At 33.2% G+C, this 19,842-nt stretch overlaps 1 protein-coding gene across 1 annotated transcript in view; it reads left to right on the plus strand.

Annotated features, from left to right (window-relative positions):
• The window catches only part of SEMA3A (semaphorin 3A), a 225,618-nt gene that overhangs the window by 168,543 nt on the left and 37,233 nt on the right, over positions 1-19,842 (plus strand). Inside the window, exons 7-10 of the mRNA XM_081079478.1 lie at positions 13,150-13,292; positions 14,930-15,044; positions 15,139-15,208; positions 17,683-17,827. Of these exons, the coding sequence (XP_080935604.1) occupies positions 13,150-13,292; positions 14,930-15,044; positions 15,139-15,208; positions 17,683-17,827 (473 nt within the window). The remainder of the gene's footprint in view (positions 1-13,149; positions 13,293-14,929; positions 15,045-15,138; positions 15,209-17,682; positions 17,828-19,842) is intronic.

Below are 19,842 nucleotides of genomic sequence, written 5' to 3' on the forward strand. Positions count from 1 at the left end.
AAAAAAATGCAAACTAAATATGCATTTCCAATTTACTCTCTAAACATAACTCTACAACATATAGGCAATTACATTATAAAAATGTTACTATTTGAATAGGAGGTGTTAAAGACCATAAGATTTAAATAAAAAGAACATACATGCTATCTAGATACAGAAAACTAACCATACATTGAAGATTATACTATACCAAATTTGCATCTCAATAAAAATCTAAGTGATGCTTAGCACTCGGCTCAGTTATATGCTTGAATTTCTTGATTTTGCTCCAGTTTGAGTTTAAGACTCAAAAGTGAGTGTTGATAAAGAAAAAAATTAAGGATTTCATTCACTTTCTATAATAATTACTGTATTTACACACTATGTTTTCTTAAAATTACCTTAATGCTTGCTTATATCTACCTCAGCTCACCTTTGCTGAACGTTAGGAAAAACTATTTTGTTGTTGGTGTTGTTTTAGAAGGCATAGAAAAGTTTCAAATACAGGAAAGTTGGATTTTATATTGATGTACCTTTATCCTCCACCTAGATGGTTTATAATAATTTATCACATATCTATCCATTCATTCCTCTCCATCCATCAACCAGCATTTTTGTAAATTCACAGTAGATTTCAGACATCAGCACACCTTTCTAATATGATTAATAATGATATGAGTTTTATACTTGTTTATTTATTTTTCCTATCAGTAAAATTTACATACAGCGAAGTGCACTAATCTTAAGTGTGCTTTTCAATGAGTTTTGACAAATTATATATCTCTGTAACCCGAACGCCTATCAGGGTATGGAACACTTCAGAAAGTTTTCTCTTGCCCTTTTCCAGTCAGTCTCCACACCCTTACCTCTAGAGAAATGCACTGTTTTGTGTTTTCCACAATAGGTTACGCTTGCGTAATCTAAAAATCATGTAAATGGCATTGTGTAATATGTATTCCTTTGTTGTATTTGTTTTGAAATTCATCCATGTCATTGCATGTATCAGTAATCTGTTCCTTTTATTGCTAAGTAGTAGTTAATTTTATGGCTATACACATAGTGCCATCTGTTTTTTTTTATTGACAGATACTTGGGCTCGATAAACCTGCTATAAACATTTTTGTTCAAATCTTGTTGTGGACATATGCTTCCATTTATCTTGATTAAATAGCTAGAAATGGAATGGCTGGGTCATAAAAAACTGTATGATGGAGGATGTTAAACAATGGATTGGCATGAACAAACTGAATATTGATGAAGTCAATCTTGGCATTACATGACAGAAAAAAAAAAATGTAGGAAAGTGAGACTGATAACAAGAAACTAAAAAAAGCTGTTGAAAGTTTGGGAAAAACTTCAAGGACCAAAATTAAGACATGAAAGATAAAGGTAGATATGGAAGATATTTAGGTGGGATTGATAAAATATCAATGGCGAGGAAGAAGTCAATACTATTGCAGGATCTGTATTGAGTGACTCTAATGTGTAAGGTGGCATTGAGAAAGATGAGGTTCCAGGATGAGTAGGTGTGGAAATGATGGACACGAGTGAGTTATCCTGAGGAGCTGAATATGTTCACTGCAGGAACATGGTCAAAAGTCAGCCAAAAAAATGCTGCTCAGGCATTGATAGAGAATACAAGGAAACACCTATAAATGTCGCAGCACACCTAGTTTTGCTATACTAAGAATATAGCTATTCAAGCCCCAGCATTGAGAATAAAGCCTTTTCTTGAATCTTTGAAAGCCATGTCTCTTTATCTAAGTCAGTATAGAGAACAATGTTGCTGCCGCTCTTTTCAATTTCTGACTCATTTTGATCTTTTCTTTCATTATGTCCTTCCAATGTGAAAAAGGAGTTCTTGATTTGCTCTTTGTTTCTGCCGTTTATCTTCAACTCCTATTTTTAAAAAAAGATACTTGCTTTTTGTTGACTTCAATGATGCTCTTAAATGATTTCTGGTGAACAATACAAATCTAAACAATAAAGCAGAGTTAACCAGCCATGCACTAACAATAAAGACAGTTCATATTTCATGATAACATGTTGTTCTAAGTCTGAGTGTATTAATTCTATTGTCATTTGATCTTTATAACATCTCTATATTCTCACTTTGTGGAGAAAACTTTAGACACAGATGTGTTAAATAGTTTGCTTATGGTCACACAGGTAATAATTGGTAAAGCTAAACTAAATATGGTGATAGTTCACTAACTGCTGAGCAGTTACACTGCCATCTACATGAAGGCAGTTTACACACCATAAGACAATTGTATAAATAGAATAGTGTTCACTTTAATTCAAGTTATCAGTGTCTTAAAGTGAAAGGTACTATCCTAATAAGTAGAGGGGACTCTACTTCAAGGTTTTGTCATTCAGGGTTTTGAATGACAAAACCCTGCTTCAGAAGAACTTAATGAAGAAATACAGTGTACCACTGTAAAGAATAATCTAGGGCAGATGGGAAGATGTAACTACTCTAATTGAAATATAAACAAAATAGTATGGAAACCCAGAAAACAAGTATCTACCTCAAGAATTTAAAGTGTCATTGGAAGGTATTTGAAAAGGGCCTTGACAAATTCGCAACATTCTTCATAGAGGTTTTGCATAAGTAAAGCCATTTCAGAATGAAAGTTCTGGGAATCCAGAGTGATAATATAGAAGGGTACAGGGGGGAATGCAATGGGAGGAGAGCCTACAACCTTGTTTCCTCAAAAATAAGACCTAGCCAGACCATCAGCTCTAGTGCATCTTTTGGAGCAAAAATTAATGAGACCCGGTCTTATATGATATCGTATTATATAAGACCCGGTCTTATATTAAAATAAGACTGGGTCTCATATTAATTTTTGCTCCAAAAAACGCATTAGAGCTGATGATCTGGGTAGTTCTTATTTTCGGGGGAACACGGAATTATATATATGGGGGCTGGGTAGAGAAAACCTTGAATACCTTTTACAGAAATCAATTTATAAATGTCAAATCACTGTGTTGTACAACTAAAATTCATATATTATTGTATGCTAATTATACACAATAAATAAATGAGTCTGAACTTATTTAGCAATTGGAAAACTATTGATAAAATTGAGTGTGTATTTAGAAATTCACACTGGCAAAATTGTGAAGTGTTGAATGGGAAGAATGATTTGAGGCAGGTTGATCTTTAAAGAAGATAAACCAATACTTTAGAAAAGAGAGAACTTTAATTAGGACAACAGAAATAAGGGAAAAAATACACTCAAAAATATGTTAGAGGTATAATTGGCAGTAAATGCCAACTAAGTAGACATGGGAGATGAAACTGAAAAGATGAAAGTAGAAAATGTTTTCTCTTTGACTGCAGGATTAAATAAGGGAAACTATAAGGTCATTAATTTGGTTTGACATATAGAGTTGGAATTGTCACAATTCACAGTGATGTTTGTGACCACTTCATTTGTTTCTTCTTGGTAAGTCCAATATCCCAAAGGCTTTTAACTTCCTCTGCACTAATTTGTCTTCAGTTGAAAAAAGCTGTGGAAAGTTTGATTTGGTTATGACCCTGTAGTTAATAGTCTCATTTTGTACTGGTAGAACATAGCAAGCTTTTCCACTCTTTTTTTCTTTTTTTCTTTTTTTAAATAAATGTTAAAAACTGATTTGTTTGTTAAAATAGTAAACAAAATTATCAAATAGTGTATATAAGTATATGCAACTTAGACACAGTGCAAAATACATCAGTGTGACAACTTAATGCCAAGTGATGTGGTAGAAAGAACTTAGCTCTTGTTTACATACTGGTTTGTACTTTGGGCATTTGCTGGGTTTTAATGTCAGGGTTTCTTTCTGGGATGAGTGTGGGTTAGAATAATGTATAAAAAGCACAAGGAAAGAGCACAATAAGCAGTACCTATTATTTTCACTTACCATTCATGCTCATCTTCCATCTTAATCAGCCCTTCTCTCCTTCCTGACATGACTCATCTTGAACCTTTCTTCGGGTTAAACTATCCCAGGGGCCATTCATAGTTTCCCAGCCAGCTAAGTATCAAAAGTTTTTCCAGGCCTGTTCCTTGGCAGCCAGAGGTTTTTCTATTCCACAGCCAAAAATGATACATCCATTCTGCTTAGGCTGTTCGCTAAGAATGTGAGATGACCTTATGCCACATTCTCTAAATTCCCAATGTGCTGGAAGTTCCCATTCACGTTCTTTTAATTTGGGGGACGTTTTCCCCCTTATGTTGCCGCAAAGCTGAAAGGGGAAGAAACCAGTCATTATGGCTGTTATCCCGATGTGCTGACTGTCATCTGGTGATGATTTTTTTCCCCATCACTAATTTCCCCACTAGTTAGCTTATAAGTATGTTGAAGCCTGAGGCTCTGATATTAAAAATATTTTTAAAAATTTTAAAAGCAGATTTTTACAAGTTACTAATTTATAATTTATTCTTCTTAGTTGTTTTTAACAGGTTTAGAGCTTCCTTATCAGTTGGCTTCTGATTCAACTTGCTTTCCTTAGCAATTTGTTTATGTTACCATTAACTTTTAAACATATATTTGTATAACATATTTCTCAAAGTTTTATAAGCAGTGTTATAATAGCAGCTAGAAATTATGAAGGTCTATGATAAGCTGACATAGGGAGAGAGAAAGAGAGAGAGAGAGAGAGAAAAGGAAAGGAGGGAGGGAGGGAGATATATGTAGATGTAGACATATATATATCCTCTAATGTAATTCTCCCCGTACCTCACAGATAGGAAAACTGGGGCTAGTGACATTGATTTGTTGAAATTACAACTATAGTGAGTAGAAGAAGCTTGCTTTCTAGCCACTTTTCTCTGACTCTTGTCACAGAATATTTTTTATACATGTACAGTAAAGACAGATTTTTTTTTTATATAAATTGGCTGCCAATACAACTGTACTGGCAATTGAAGATATGTATTTAGTAAAGATTATCCTTAATGAATGGTCATAACATCAGTAGGATCACCTTTCAATGTGAAGAAAATAAGAGTGTATATATATATATACACCATATATATACACCATATATATACATCATATGTATATATATGGTGAACTATATAAATTTTCAAGCCTTCCTTTTCCTCTCATAAATGGTATCACAACCATTCTGAGAGATAGGTAATTTGTGTCGTTTTCTGCAGTGGGTTTCTCCTGTTCTGCTTTGGAACCTCCTAACATGCTTTACAAGAGGATCAACTGAGTGTTTCATGGTGTGAAACTAATTAGTCCTAGTAGCAGTTGCACAAGAAATCTTATAATCATTAATTCCATCCTCTATTCTAATGAACTATCTATAATTTATTTCCTAGAAAACCAATAAATGTCCTAACTTTTAAGTTTATAGATACCCTAAAAGCCTTAATTAATCATCCTGTACATTTCCTGAATTTATTTTCAGGAAAAAAATATTTTTCCTTTTTAGTTGTACGTTCCTGTTCTTTGGGGGCTTATTTGTGAAAGGGACGGTCCAGCCATGTGCTGGTCAAAATGTTTCTGTACTAGAGATTCAGATTGATCCTCATGCTGAGCACAGCAAAATGTGTTCATTATTTAAATAAGCTCAAGCTGCCAAATGACTCATAAAGACAGCCGCGTGTCCTGTGCCAAGGTGTCATTTTCATTAAGTGCGAGATTGCACCTGTAGGACAGTTTCATTTGCAGCTGCTAAAAATATTTCAACAGAGGGGTACTGTTACAAGTGGCCGGTGGCGCCCATGCCCAAACGTGAATTTTGCAAGAAATGCCATCTATGGGATGAAGTGTGGAAAAATGTCCAGGGGGTGGTCAAGGAGATAAAGGAGGAAGGAAAAGAGAAGAAGCATATTTACTCAGCGTTTATTGCTAATATCATGATGAAAGGTCGCATGATTCACAGGACAGCAAGATCATGTGGTACGATTATGTGTTCCGCTTCTACCATGTGCTCAGAGCATTGTCAAAGTACCACAGAACCTGTAAAGACAAAGTTTCTTCTCCAAAGGCATACCATTTAAGTTACCGAGATGAGAGAATCCTTTCCAACTCCGCTTACTTTTCGTTGTCGTGTTTACATTGCAGTTTTGTGCTGGTGAGATTAATGCACTTTGATCTTGCTGAAATGGATTTGGCCACTTCGTTTCGATGTTCAACTTTTAATATACATCCACACGGACTTCCTGCTTCACCTCACAAGAAATATTTCAAATTGAAAAGATTTTGTTCAATGGCTGTCACAAGGGGTTTTGTGAACTTTACAGAGTGGAGACTATTACAGTGTGGCAAGGTATCTAGGAACATTGTAACTGCGTCATGAAAAGATCTGTATACTTATATGTGTGCCTATTAGTTTCCATGGACGTGGCCATATTACAAGCAGGAATTTGTTTCTGGAGACTGCAAGTAAGCATTCTCCTCTTTAATAAGCTTCAGACACAACTTTAAAAGAAAAAGGAACTAGTAGGCTTGAGGTTTTCATTTCCACTTGCCATCTGATGGGAATAACTGGAAGTAGAATAGCTTCCTTTTTGAATATTGTGAACTTTCTTAGGTTCCTATGGTGATCACTTCATAAGTATATAAATGTCTAATCACTATGTTGCACACCTGAAACTAATATAATACTGTATGTCAACTTCAATTGAAAAATAAAGGTGGGGGGGAAATGTCCCAGAATTAAACAAAACAAAACAAAACACATTTTAGTTCAGGAAATCTTAATTCACTCCTTAGGAATAACGCTCTGTTTCAGAAATTATGCTTAGCCTGGAAGTTATATTCAGGGAAAAAATCAGAAAAAAATACAAGGAGAAAGGGGAAAGAAAACAAGTGATTGAAATAGAGTTTTATGGAATCTAATTGAGGAATATGTAGGTGCCAGGGAATGGTTTGTGTGTTAAAAATTGATATATGGTGCAAGATGGTTAGGGAAGGTAAGAAAGAGGCAGGTAAAACAGATTGCATGTAACTGCCAGGAGAGAAGAGATAAGGACCTACATATTGGGTAGTTACAGTGGGACAGATTCAAAATATGTTTAGGGGACTACTTTGTTATGTGTAGAAGCCCAAAGCAAGAGAGGGAGGGATATAGGACAAATGCTTGTCATAACAAATATGAAAATGAGGATACTAAAAAAAGAATTAAATGTAAAGGAGAGGTAAATGCACACTTTCTTTTCTGTTGTATCAACTACATGCCTATGAAGACAGTAGATAGCGGGGGAGTATAGCTCAGTGGTAGAGCATTCGACTGCAGAATGATAAGCAGGTTCATTGAGGGAAGAATAAAGGAACAGTGGTCAATTCTGCTGGAAAATTAAGTCGAGGTTAGTTTGTAGGTGACACTGATTGTCTTTAGTTTATTTCCTATTTGAGAAACACTGTGCATAATGTAACTGACAATTTTTCCCATCCCCCCTTGTGCTAGAAAGCTTGGAGCTCAAATGCGGCTGACGTTACGTGTGTATATATATGTATATTGATGAATGTAGTAACTGCTCTTAGCCTGGTTTCTGGCTCAGAGTAACATCAGCTTTATTGTCCTTTCTACTGTCACATCTTAATTTATGTGACTTTGTCGTATCCTGAAATACCTAAAATCTGTTCTGGAAAATATATGACATAAATGCATTCATGCTTATTTCTATAGCACTGTGTTGGATGGCTTAGAAGAAATAGATAATATATGTAGAAGACTGGTTAGATGATTCAAAAAACATAACTGTAAATTTAAAAAGAACATGAATTGTGCCAGCACCATTAAGACAATAAAACAGGGAAAGTAGTGAAAATGATAGCAGGAATGAGTCTTATGATAAATTTAGAGTGTAAAGCAAAATCCTGTGGGAGATGGAGGCAATTTAAGGTAAAACAACATTTTTTATCTAGGTGTGGATGTTGACATTAACCAGAATGGAAAAGTTGGGAGCAGAAGCAGTTTTAAAAGAGAAGTTGATAAGTTTCTTGCTTGGTATGATGAATTACAGTTACAATGAGATATCTAGGTAGAATATTTTAGTCAGAATTTTTAGTTTTGAGCCCATCTTCCTTCCCCACTCTCACATCTATCCTTCTTCAAGTGTTTCCTATCTCAGTAAATGTACCTAACCACTTGTTTGAATCAGATGTTTCTTTATTTTTTCCATGATTTTTCTCACTGCTCTTTATATCCAACAGCTCATCAATGAATGTAATCCATCAATTCTGCTTTCAAAAAATCACAGCGTACGTCTCCGTCTTTATACAGGTCAATTTCACCATCATTTCTCACCAACCTCCAGAATGGTCTTCTGCCTTCATTCTTGCCTCACTGTAATTTTCTCTACAGCAACCAGAGTGATCTCACCAGATTGATCACCAATAGATATAAATCTATTGATCTATAGATCAATAGAAATAGATCACCAATTGATCAAAATAGAAATCTGATAATGGCATTACTATGTTTAAAACATTCCAATGGTTTCCCTTATAGCCATTAGGACAATAAACATCTGAACGATACTTTCTTTTTATTGTAGCCTCTGCTTAACTTTCTCGCATCATCTCTAACTACCTGTCTTCACAGACCACTCTGCATAACATTCTCTGTTATTACCATGACTTTGCACATGTGTTCCTTCTATCTGGGACACTACTGATAGTTTATTCCTCAGGTCTTGAATTATATGTCATATCTTAGGAGAAATAGCTCTCCATCATTCCTTCAAGGCATGATGAACTGTCCCTTCCATTTCCCACCAAATTCTTTCCAAACTTGTTTTTGCTCTTTTTGTGCAGTTTTATAATTGCTCTGTTTAATTGTTGGCATCCCGTCACAGACAATAAGCACCAGTGGATATAACACTTTTTACCATAATATATTCTAATCTTCTACATTCCAGATCACAGAATAAGTGCTCAGGAAATATTTCTTTCTTTTTTTTTTTTTTAATTTATTGGAGTGACAATTGTTAGTAAATTTACATAGATTTCAGGTGTACAATTCTGTATTACATCATCTATAAATCCCATTGTGTGTTCACCACCCAGAGTCAGTTCTCTTTCCATCACCATATATTTGATCCCCCTTACCCTCATGACCCACCCCGACCACCCCCTTACATTTCATAAGTAAAAATAAAAATGGTGAGTGATTGCATGAAAAATAGAGATTGTTATTAGAATAATATTTTGTACATGTTGGATTGAGAGCAATTATGAGAGAGTCCTTAGATGTAGAATGAGGATAGATCATTCCTCCACAGTAAGGAAGAAAAGAAAAATGTGTGTGGGGGGGGGGGCGCTGAAAGAAGGAAAAGGAAGAAGTTCTTACTAAACGGCCTTGGTCTTATCAGTACAGCAAATAACAAGTACATTTTTGGAAAATACAGTTAAGAGATGGTAGTACATTAGTTGATTTGAAGATAACAAGACTAACTTTAAACAGTTGTTGATAACAAATCTATTGTAAGTAAAATAATTCCTTAGAGACACTTAGGATAAATAAATTTATGGCATATCCATTTACTATAATTGAATGACTTTTTTTATTATTGTTGTTTAGATATAGGAGCAGAGGGAAGAAAGTTCTGGGGCTTTGTAAGGCAGGAAGAGAGGAGATTCCAGAAGCCAAGATGTTCTAGGATGATAAGGAAGCCAATTAGAATGACCAGAAAGTTCAGATTGGATAAAATGGGAAATTCATCAGTGAGGAGAGAAATCGACTGAGAGATTGAAAGAGGGAATAAGAGGAAAATTCATCAGTGAGGAGAGAAATCGACTGAGAGAATGAAAGAGGGAATAAGAGGACAAAATATCAAAGGAAAGGGAAGGTGAGATTTGGGGGGATTGAAGAAGTAGAAAATAATGAGCAGAGGTTTAGACCAAAGAGAAGAATTTCTAAATTTGAAATATTAGCAGAAGAATGTATCATTTTAAATTTTTGGAAGAGATCAACTAAAGACCTATTTTGTTTTGAAATAAGAATGATTTTTTTTTCCAGTATAAGATATAACGTAAAAATTTTGAAGACAGATTACATTAAATTGGTATTATTTTTCTTTGATATTCTCTTTTTCTAGTATTTTAATAAATTTGGTTTTTATTTTATGTTTATAATTTATTCTGGGCTGTATCTGAAGCTATGTCAAATTGTTAATTCACCTAAAATATCCTCCATTCCTGTAGTATCAGATATTGAAGGAGAGATTAGGATTGAAGGCCCTTTTAACAATGATAACTTTTTAACTTGATAACGTTCTCGAATTATTTTCTAGTAGAGTTCGCGTTTGTATTTTAGAGAGGGAAAGGTGATGCTGTTAATGCCTTCTCTCGTGCCCAAATACCGAGTTAGGAGAATATTTACACATGTAAAATATTATTTGCTTTGCATTTTTGTGCTTCTAACATCGCTTTTGCTAGATTGTAGCTTTCTGAGAACAAAAGATATATATTTCATTTTGTTTTCTATACGGTGTCTCATATGAATTTATGATCAAATAAAAGATAGTTGAATTTAATTATTTGAAATTCTTTAAGTTATTCAAGTGTTTATATGAACAGCTACACTAATTTGGGAGATAATATTAGACCAGCTTTTCCTCCATTGCTCCAGTACTAGAGAAGAATGTATGCTTTTTCATTTTAGTTCTGTAGCTGGATTATGAGGTCCCCCAAATTTAGCATGCGATTGAATCTCTTTTTCAGTATCATCATAATGAAAATAACATACTACACTTGTCAATGTTTTATAAAGTTGTTTCACATGCACAATTTAAGTGTAAAATATTTGTTTTATATAAACTATTTATGACAGACAAGGTGAATAAAACCCAATTTGAAATAACTTAATTTGAAATAAAACCAATTTGAAAATTAAGTATCTGAGGTCTGAGAAGAGTCTTGTCAAAATTTCGCAAAAGTTGCAAGTAATGAACTGCGTACTTTCACACACACATGCCACATTTCTAGAAGCCTGTGTTCGTCAATGTGGTAATAATTCTTTGGTTTATAACATAATAATTCCTACCATGTCACATTAATTATTTTTTTCACTATTCCTCATGAGGTAAACACATACAAATATATTTATGTATACGAACAAGTAGAAATTTATGAAGACAATCAAGCTTTGTGATAATTGTTAATGTTAAAATTTTATGTATGTTAAAGATTTTATGTATCTTTAGAAAATTTTAGTGCTAAGTGATTCCAACTTTTAAGTTATTATTCTCCTACTCTTATTCCACTGGAACACTAAATTTTAAATATGAATAGGTAATATTTTATATGTTTTCCATTACTTACAGAGATTGTTTAATTTACCTATAAAGGATAGTGGAGTGTAGCCCTGTGAAATATACTAAGCACTGTGCACTGTGAAACATGCATGGTCCCAGAGTAGATGTTAAAAGAAAGTTACAAGCACGGAAAACATGACAGCGATGATTATTCACTGGTGTAAAGATTAAGACGCACTCACATGTATAAATCTACTTTCAGGATTCTGAACTCTTTTCTGATCTTGTCAGTGTGGTGCTGATGTGTATGTGTATGTGTGTCATTGTTAACTTGATAACACAATACTCCATGGGAGTAAAAGGTAGGTACTGTAAGAATTTAAATACCTGCAATGTCCTAAGTGCTTTCAGTGAGATAAAGTCACCTTTGTAGTGTGTTACATGTCAAAGCCATAAAGCTACTACATATTTTTATACAGTTTGTATGAGCCACAATCATATCAACCTAAGTATTTACATAAATATTTTTTGAAGTAGGGCTCTAAACATTGCTGATATACCTTATGCATAATCTAAGCATTCTCATTATTTTTTCCTTTTTTCTTTTCTTCCCTCCTTGCACAGATATTCATTGAATGCTCACTATGTTTTAAACTCTAGGATCAGAGCATCAAATACAAAATGCCAACTTCTTGTTCTCATCGAACTAATAGTCCATTGGGGGAGGGAGAAAACAATAGGAGATGAAGATCATATATATAGAGAGAGAGAGAAAGGGAAAAAGAGAGAGGGAGAGAGAGATCTTAGCAGGTGATCAATAATGTTAGGAAGAAAAATAATGCACAAAAATAAATGAAGAATGCTGTGAAATAAGGATTTTAGTGCTTTAAAGAGGGTAGTCAACAAAGATCTCTTTGACAATGTTATGTTTGAACAAAGACCTGAATAAAAGTAGGAATCCAGACTTTATATATGTGAGAGCAGAGAGTTACACAGGAAGGAAAGATCTGAGGCAGGAGGGAGAATGCTTGACTTGTATGTGAAAGAGAAGGGGTTTGATACGACTGTCCAGCAATAAGTTAGGAAAGAAAGCGTATGGAGAAGAAAAGGCATGCAAAGTAGCAGGGACCAGATCACAAATGGCTTCTGGTCACTGGAAGAATTTAAATGTTATCGTGAGTGATTTGGAAAGATACAGAAGGGTTTAGGCAGGAAAGTGACATATCAGAAGTTCACCCTGGCTGTTGTGTGGAATAGACCCGAGGTCGGTAAGATCGAATCTAGGAGACTATGAGGCAGTGGTGGTCTGGGAGGGGCTGGTCAAAAAGGATGTGGTAAGACGTAGTGAGGAATAAGGATGTGTTTATAGAAAGACTGTGAGATATGAGAGACAGGGAACTCAAGGGTGGCTCCAGGGATTTTGGCTTCAGTATCTGGTAAAGGACGTTGCCATCTACTGAGATGGGGAACAACATGAGAGGATTTGGTTTTTTTGTTGTTGTTGGTCTTGTTTTATGCGGATCTCATCTCTTTCCTCCCACCCAGATTTTCCTGGAGACTGGAATAGACTAATTGGTATCTTGATTTAAACCATTTTATGCTTGAAAGGAAGAATATTAATGGTGATGGCAATATGTAATATTTTATAGTACTTACAGTTCCCAAAATATTTTAATATCCAGTAATGCATTTTCATTATGTGGTCACACTGAGGACTGCTGCACCTTCTCCTAACTTTCTGGGGGAAAAAAATTAATAAATGTTTTTATGAGCTATGAGATCTGTCACATACTTTAAAATGTATAAAGAATGATTCACGTATACTAAAAAAGTGAACTAAGGAAAGATTATTTCTTAAAATATGTGAAATAGGAGTTAAGAAAAAGTGAAAATGGTCTGTAATGAAGGGTATTACTTGTCCAACTGTGAATTAATATACATCTTATAATTTGTCTCTCAGATCCAAGGTTCATTAGTGCCCACCTCATTCCAGAGAGTGACAACCCTGAAGATGACAAAGTATATTTTTTCTTCCGTGAGAATGCAATAGATGGAGAACACACTGGAAAAGCCACTCATGCTAGAATAGGTCAAATATGCAAGGTGAGGTAAAGAAAAAAAATCAAGGATGATTTTGCCCAATCACTGCTTTATTTCTTTTTCTTTTTCACCTATTTTCAAAAAGAATGAAAAGCTGGCTAAACAGCTTGACTGATCACTATAAATATTTAAATAGTAAAAATAGATTAAAAACATATTATACTTACTTATAAATAATTAACTTTTCATAGTCGAACATTTAGGTAGAGGTTGTGAAGCATTACTCTACAATTAATTAAATGACCTTAGTATGAAATTCTAGAGAAATATATATTTTTATCATATCACCTGGGAGAATATACTTTTTTTTGTATTATTAGTCCTAGCACAATTTTCTACAATATGTAAGTTTTGAATGAATATTTGTTGTTAGGATAACTAAAATATTAATATAAAAGAAAAGCATTAAAGCTTGTTTTTATAAATTGATTATTATAGCATCCTATGTACATATATACAACACACATAATGTTGAAGCTCTGGACTTTATCTGAATAATTCATTTACTGTGTAGCACACAATTAGATGTAATATTGCATTATAATGTTATATAGTATAAAATTGTTCAATTTTTAAAAATATTTATGAATTAGTTTCAGTGTGAAGATATGATGGTAATAACATTCTTTCATCTATTCTATATAGTACAGCATATATGCAATATGAATAAAGGCAACTTTATTATATATTAAAGCACCTTTCATCTCAAGAAAAATCACAGAGCCAATCCAATAATTATCTTAAAATGGAATTATTTCTTTTTAAGAAAATATGAACTTTAAAAAAAATCTGCTGTGGGGGGTGGTGATAGCCTCCTTGATACCCCAATCACAATCTAATTATTGATCTCTAGTGTATTAAGTTGCTGGAAAATTATAAGTTTTAATGATCTGGAAACATATAAATAATATGGGAAATATATGAGAATCTTTTTGCCAGAAAATATAGATCATATTTAAAAGTACTACTTGCAAGCGTTAAAAAGTCTTTATAGTGTATAAAATCACATAAGCAAAATATAAATCAGTATTATATTTTTGAAGAGGCTTTTTCAAAATGGGTCACTGGAATGAGTTTATTAAGTTTTATGCAAATATTTTTTCAACATATTTGTAAAGTCGGCATTACTTCAGTAGTTTAAACTTATAAAATATCCAAAGCTAGCATGAATTGTTTGTGATGTATTTTCAGCATGGGTTATAAGCTATGCATTTATTCTTTCATTCAGTACATACTTATTAAGTGCCTACTATGTGCCACTGTGTTCACTACTGTGAACCAGCCTACTTAGTTTAGTTTAGTAAGATCTCAAGATGCATACGTAGGAAAGAGATTTAAATCAAATCAAAACAAACACATTAGTAATAATTGTTTATTGCACAGTGGTAACAGAATTTTAAAAGTAAAGTGACTTTTTAATGCTAGCGGAAATTTATTGCAAATCATTCCTTGAATAAAGTTGGAGTGAATAGATTTGAGCAACAATATCATAAAAAAACATACATACTTCTATCTAGTCATTTAAAATTCCTCATTTTGAAATATGCGGAATTGTGTTTTGTATCTATCTCAAGATAACGGAAATATTTGAAATTACCATTTGCAGGCACAGTTCTTTAAACTGCGTTCTCTCCTTTCAGAATGACTTTGGGGGGCATAGAAGTCTGGTGAATAAATGGACAACATTCCTCAAAGCTCGTCTGATTTGCTCAGTGCCAGGTCCAAATGGCATTGACACTCATTTTGATGAATTGCGTAAGTAGTTGATGATGTTTTATAGAGAATATTTGTTTAGACTTTGCCATAATCATAAAAAAATGCATTTTTTCCCAATTTTCTTTTCAAACAGAGGACGTATTCCTAATGAATTCTAAAGATCCTAAAAATCCAATTGTATATGGAGTATTTACAACTTCCAGGTAAACAACTTTTTACTTTCTTATTATCATTGAAACTCCCTGTCCTTTAGGTGTTTTCCCATATTTTTGAGAGAACAATGGTGGCTTAACTTCTGAGGTGGTGTGTATTCTTGGATGACTGATATAAGTTATGATTTAAATAGTCTTTTTTTAAAATCAATTTTGGCAAAGAATATTATCACTATAAAAAGAATAGTGAAAACTGTTATATGGCATGCCCTATTTATAACTTTGACATTAAAATTTTGAGTGAAATGTAGAATATTATAAAAAGGGAACTCTGAGTTTTGGTAAATTTATTATGATATAAACTAAGAGTGACAAACTTTTTCCTCCCCCTGTGCTATCTCTTCTCTTCTTCTCCATTTCTTCTTTTTTATTCACTCTCTCTCCCTCCCCCTTCTCTCCTCCTTTTCCCTCTCCTCACCCTCTTTTCCCTTTTGCCTCTCTTCTCCTTTCCCCATTTCCCATGTCCCCCAAGGCTCTTGCTGAAAATCAAGCAGCAATTATCTCCTGACTATTACACTCAGTATAAAGTTTCATTTTATGGAATTGTTAAAGGAAATATATATTTACAAACACAAAAATAGGGATATGCATTCACGTACGGATACAATGTTTAAAATAAAAATTCTTTAAAATCAAAAGTCAGATAAAACTATATGCCATTTCCTGGACCTAAATATCTTCCCTCTTTCATAAAAAAAAAAAAAAAAAAAAAAAAAAAACAGAATGAGAACTGAAGAATGTGAGAGGTCCAAATCACACAAACTTTAATCCATCATTCTGATGCCTATATAGTGATTCTCAGACTGGAGCATGCATCAAATCACTTAGAGAGCATGTTAAAATACAGATTGCTAGGCCCAGTCCCCAGAGTTTCTGTTTCAATAGAATTGGGGCAGGACATAAGAATTTGTATTTCTTACATATTTGTAGGTAATACCCATTTTATGTTGTTGGTCTAGGAACACACTTTGAAAATCACTGACTTAATGTAAGGTAAATTTCACCTCTCTGCTTTAGTGAGATGGATGTCTGTATATGAGGTAGTCTTTATAGCTATAAATCATAATCAAGTCTCTGAATGATGACTGATTTTATCAATAGATTAGTAAAGTATATAACAATAGAAATGGGACATAGAAACATTACAAATTATGATGTATGAAATATGTATTAAGTTTCTATTCTATTATGAAAATATGGTTATTAAATTCTATAGCTATTTACTAAATTGATTCTGTGTCAGGTACTATGTAACTGACGTTACAAAAAAGAGCCCGGTATGGTTCCTTCTCTCATGAAGCTTGCACTCTACTAGACATTATCTATATACAGAAGTTTCTAATAATAAACTCTTATGAACATATGTCTTTCATTTGGTCTGATTTATATGTAATTTGCTATGTGTAAAGATTGGTTAAAAGATAAGCATTCTATATTTTAAATGTACACATTTAAAATGTACACAACTGTGTACACAACTAAAATTTGTACACAACACGTTTAAAATGTACACAACTAGGAGGGGGGTTCACAGTGTGAGGGATGTAGATGGTGGGCGTCTAAGTATTACCTTGTCTTGTACACCTGAAACTAAAAAAAAATAAAAATAAAAATAAATAAATAAATAAAAAAATAAATAAAATGTACACAACTGTTTTATATTCCTATATAAATGTATCCCTCAAGCTGCAGATATAAAGCAAAATAAAATGGAAAGTAGTCGCAGTTCATGGCAAACTTCCAGTTTGCTTCAACTACCTGATTTTTGTCAAGCAAATGCAGAGGATAATGCTATAATACCCACTCTGACTAGGGTGTAATAGCCACTAACTTAAAATGACTTTCTGTGTCGAGAGGAGATGATTTTAAATGTCTTTACACAATTTACTTGACCTACTATTTATGGTGTTTCGGAAGTTAAAAGTAGTATAATGTAACATACTACATGACATTGACTTTTCATTTTATGCATCAGTTTCAGCTTATAAAATGAGTTCTTAAACATTCTTGCTTGTTGAAAAGTTCTCTGGTTTTGTTAATCATTTTTGAGGCTTAACATATTACCAAAGTTTATATTTGTATGACTATTTGATAAAAAATTAAACATTGATTTTTAAAAGATCATATATATTATAATCATATGTATACATATACACACATATATGTATATATGTACACATGTATATATGTTTTATCAGTTTATTATGATATGAATGTATATTTTCTATAAATAATAAAGATGGTTTCATCCATGCCTTCTATTGTTGAGAATCATAATTGGTTCTCTTGTGTATTGTTAAAATATATATGTGATTAAAAAAAAGTCTCAAACACTATTTGAGATGGCTATGAATTTATGCTCAATTTCGATAATTGATATCTGAAATTAAAGAACTTAGTATCAACAGTTCTCTTGCCATTGTGTAAAGATGAAAATCTGTTTTTCTTTTCTGTCTCTTGTTTAGTAACATCTTCAAGGGGTCCGCCGTGTGTATGTACAGCATGAGTGACGTGAGAAGGGTGTTCCTTGGTCCATATGCTCATAGAGATGGTCCTAACTACCAGTGGGTGCCTTACCAAGGAAGAGTCCCCTACCCACGACCAGGAACGGTAAGTGGCCGAGGGGTTTAAAATATAAAATGAACAAATTCCTGCTGAAGGTTAAAAAAAAAAAACAACTATAAACATATTAAATACAGATAATGTAAAACAAAGATTCCAAGACTATAAATGAAAGCAAGGCAAGTATTTTCTGTGGCACCATGGAATTCCACATTTAAACACGTGTTCTTTATAAACATCAGTATTTAAGTTCAGGGCTTCCTGTTATGAATACCCATAATTTTTGAGAACTAGAAATTGAATGGGTAGCCTTATTTATTTTCTTTTCAAAATGGGATATAGTGAAAATGGCCTTCATGGTGAGTTGAAACTTTTAGGGCACACCAGGACATGTTTTCTCTGATCATAGAGAAGGCTCAAGGAGTGCACATTAAACAGGAGGAAAACATTTTGTTTAATTGATATCATCTTCGCGTGGGAATGGGACACAGCCCTGAAGTAGGTAAAGAAGATATGTGAAAAATCTCATAGAGTGAGCAGGGCCCAGATACAATATTTCATACCATCTACTATGTACCACCAACCTCTCCCTTTTCCCTCCAGCAATCCTAGGGCACACTCAGGCACACACACACAAAAAAAAGACAGAATTCAAAATAAAACCAGCTTTGAATCTGCAATTTAAAGAAGGAAGAAAAAAAGAAAAGACTCCAATAGTGTAGAAAATGAGTGAAGTCGCCACAAATATGATATTAGATGTAATACAATACAATATTTGGATAGAACCATCCACTTCAAACATTTTTTTGAATCCTAACAATCTTTAAGGAAATAATTTAATATAATGAAAAAACTTGTATTTGAAATCTAACCATTACTTTCATGTAAGTTTTATATTCTGTTAAATTCAAGTAAATTATGTTTTCTATGATTTTGTTAGGTATATTCTTTTAATATTCTTGTTTTTTTCTGTATTTCTAAAGTTTTTAATGAGCAAATTGAAAATTTTACAAATACCTAAATAGGCTTTCAGAAGAACAAATGAACAAGATGGAATATTTATTGATTATACAAAGTCCAATGGGTTTTATAAAAAGCACAAGATACTCCATTTCATAATGTTTTTTATTTTGTTGGTGGACTGTTTTATATGCCTATGTTTGTTTGTATCTCTATGGCTAATTAATGCCACTGTATTCTAAATATAAACTGACTCTTTCTAGCTTCATCTCAACAAACTTGGTGGAATTCCTTCAGTGTACTAGATATTGTGCTACTATTTGGAATTGCCAAGTCTGTGATCTGAAGATGTGTAAAATACATTTGAAATTGACAATAGTAATTAGAAATTATCATGTACCAGACCCTGTTCTAAGAGATTATATATATATATATATATATATATATATATATATATACACACACATATATGTGTATATATACACATATATGTGTACGTATGTATATATATGTATATATGTATGTATGTATGTATATGATGTAGATACACACACACAGAGTGCAAAAAAATATATACACATTTTAAGAAAGAAAAAAACTGTGTTAAAATTGTAACACTCAATATATACCAATGACAATAGATAAATACAAATCACATATATACATTTTTGGTACCCCCTGGTATATAATATGCAACAGCCCAGTTATTGTTCCTACTTCACAGATGAAAACTCCTTGGCAAGGAGAGGAGCCAGGATTCAGTCCAGGCAGCTTGGTTCTAGAGGCTGTGTTCTCGCCCAGTATTCATAGGAAGTTCTTTTCCCATGGGAAATTAAGTGAGCAATATGCATGAAGTCCTAGAGACAGAAAACAGAAAGTATTGCCTAATCTAGGAATTAGGGAAGAGCTGCCAGAAGGACCTAACACCTAACACAATGAATGAAATTTACTTGGATGAGTTCATTAATCCCAAAAGGTGGTAGTTGAGGATATGTCATTCCAAAACTACTGGAAAAAATATATCAGTGACCTTCAAACAATGTGTCAGTAGAATGGCACTTTCTTTCTTTTAAAGAAAAACTTACAGCTAAGTAGTACTAGGT

This window comes from Rhinolophus hipposideros (genome assembly GCF_964194185.1).
Source record: "Rhinolophus hipposideros genome assembly, chromosome: 18".
Classification (NCBI taxonomy): domain Eukaryota; kingdom Metazoa; phylum Chordata; class Mammalia; order Chiroptera; family Rhinolophidae; genus Rhinolophus; species Rhinolophus hipposideros.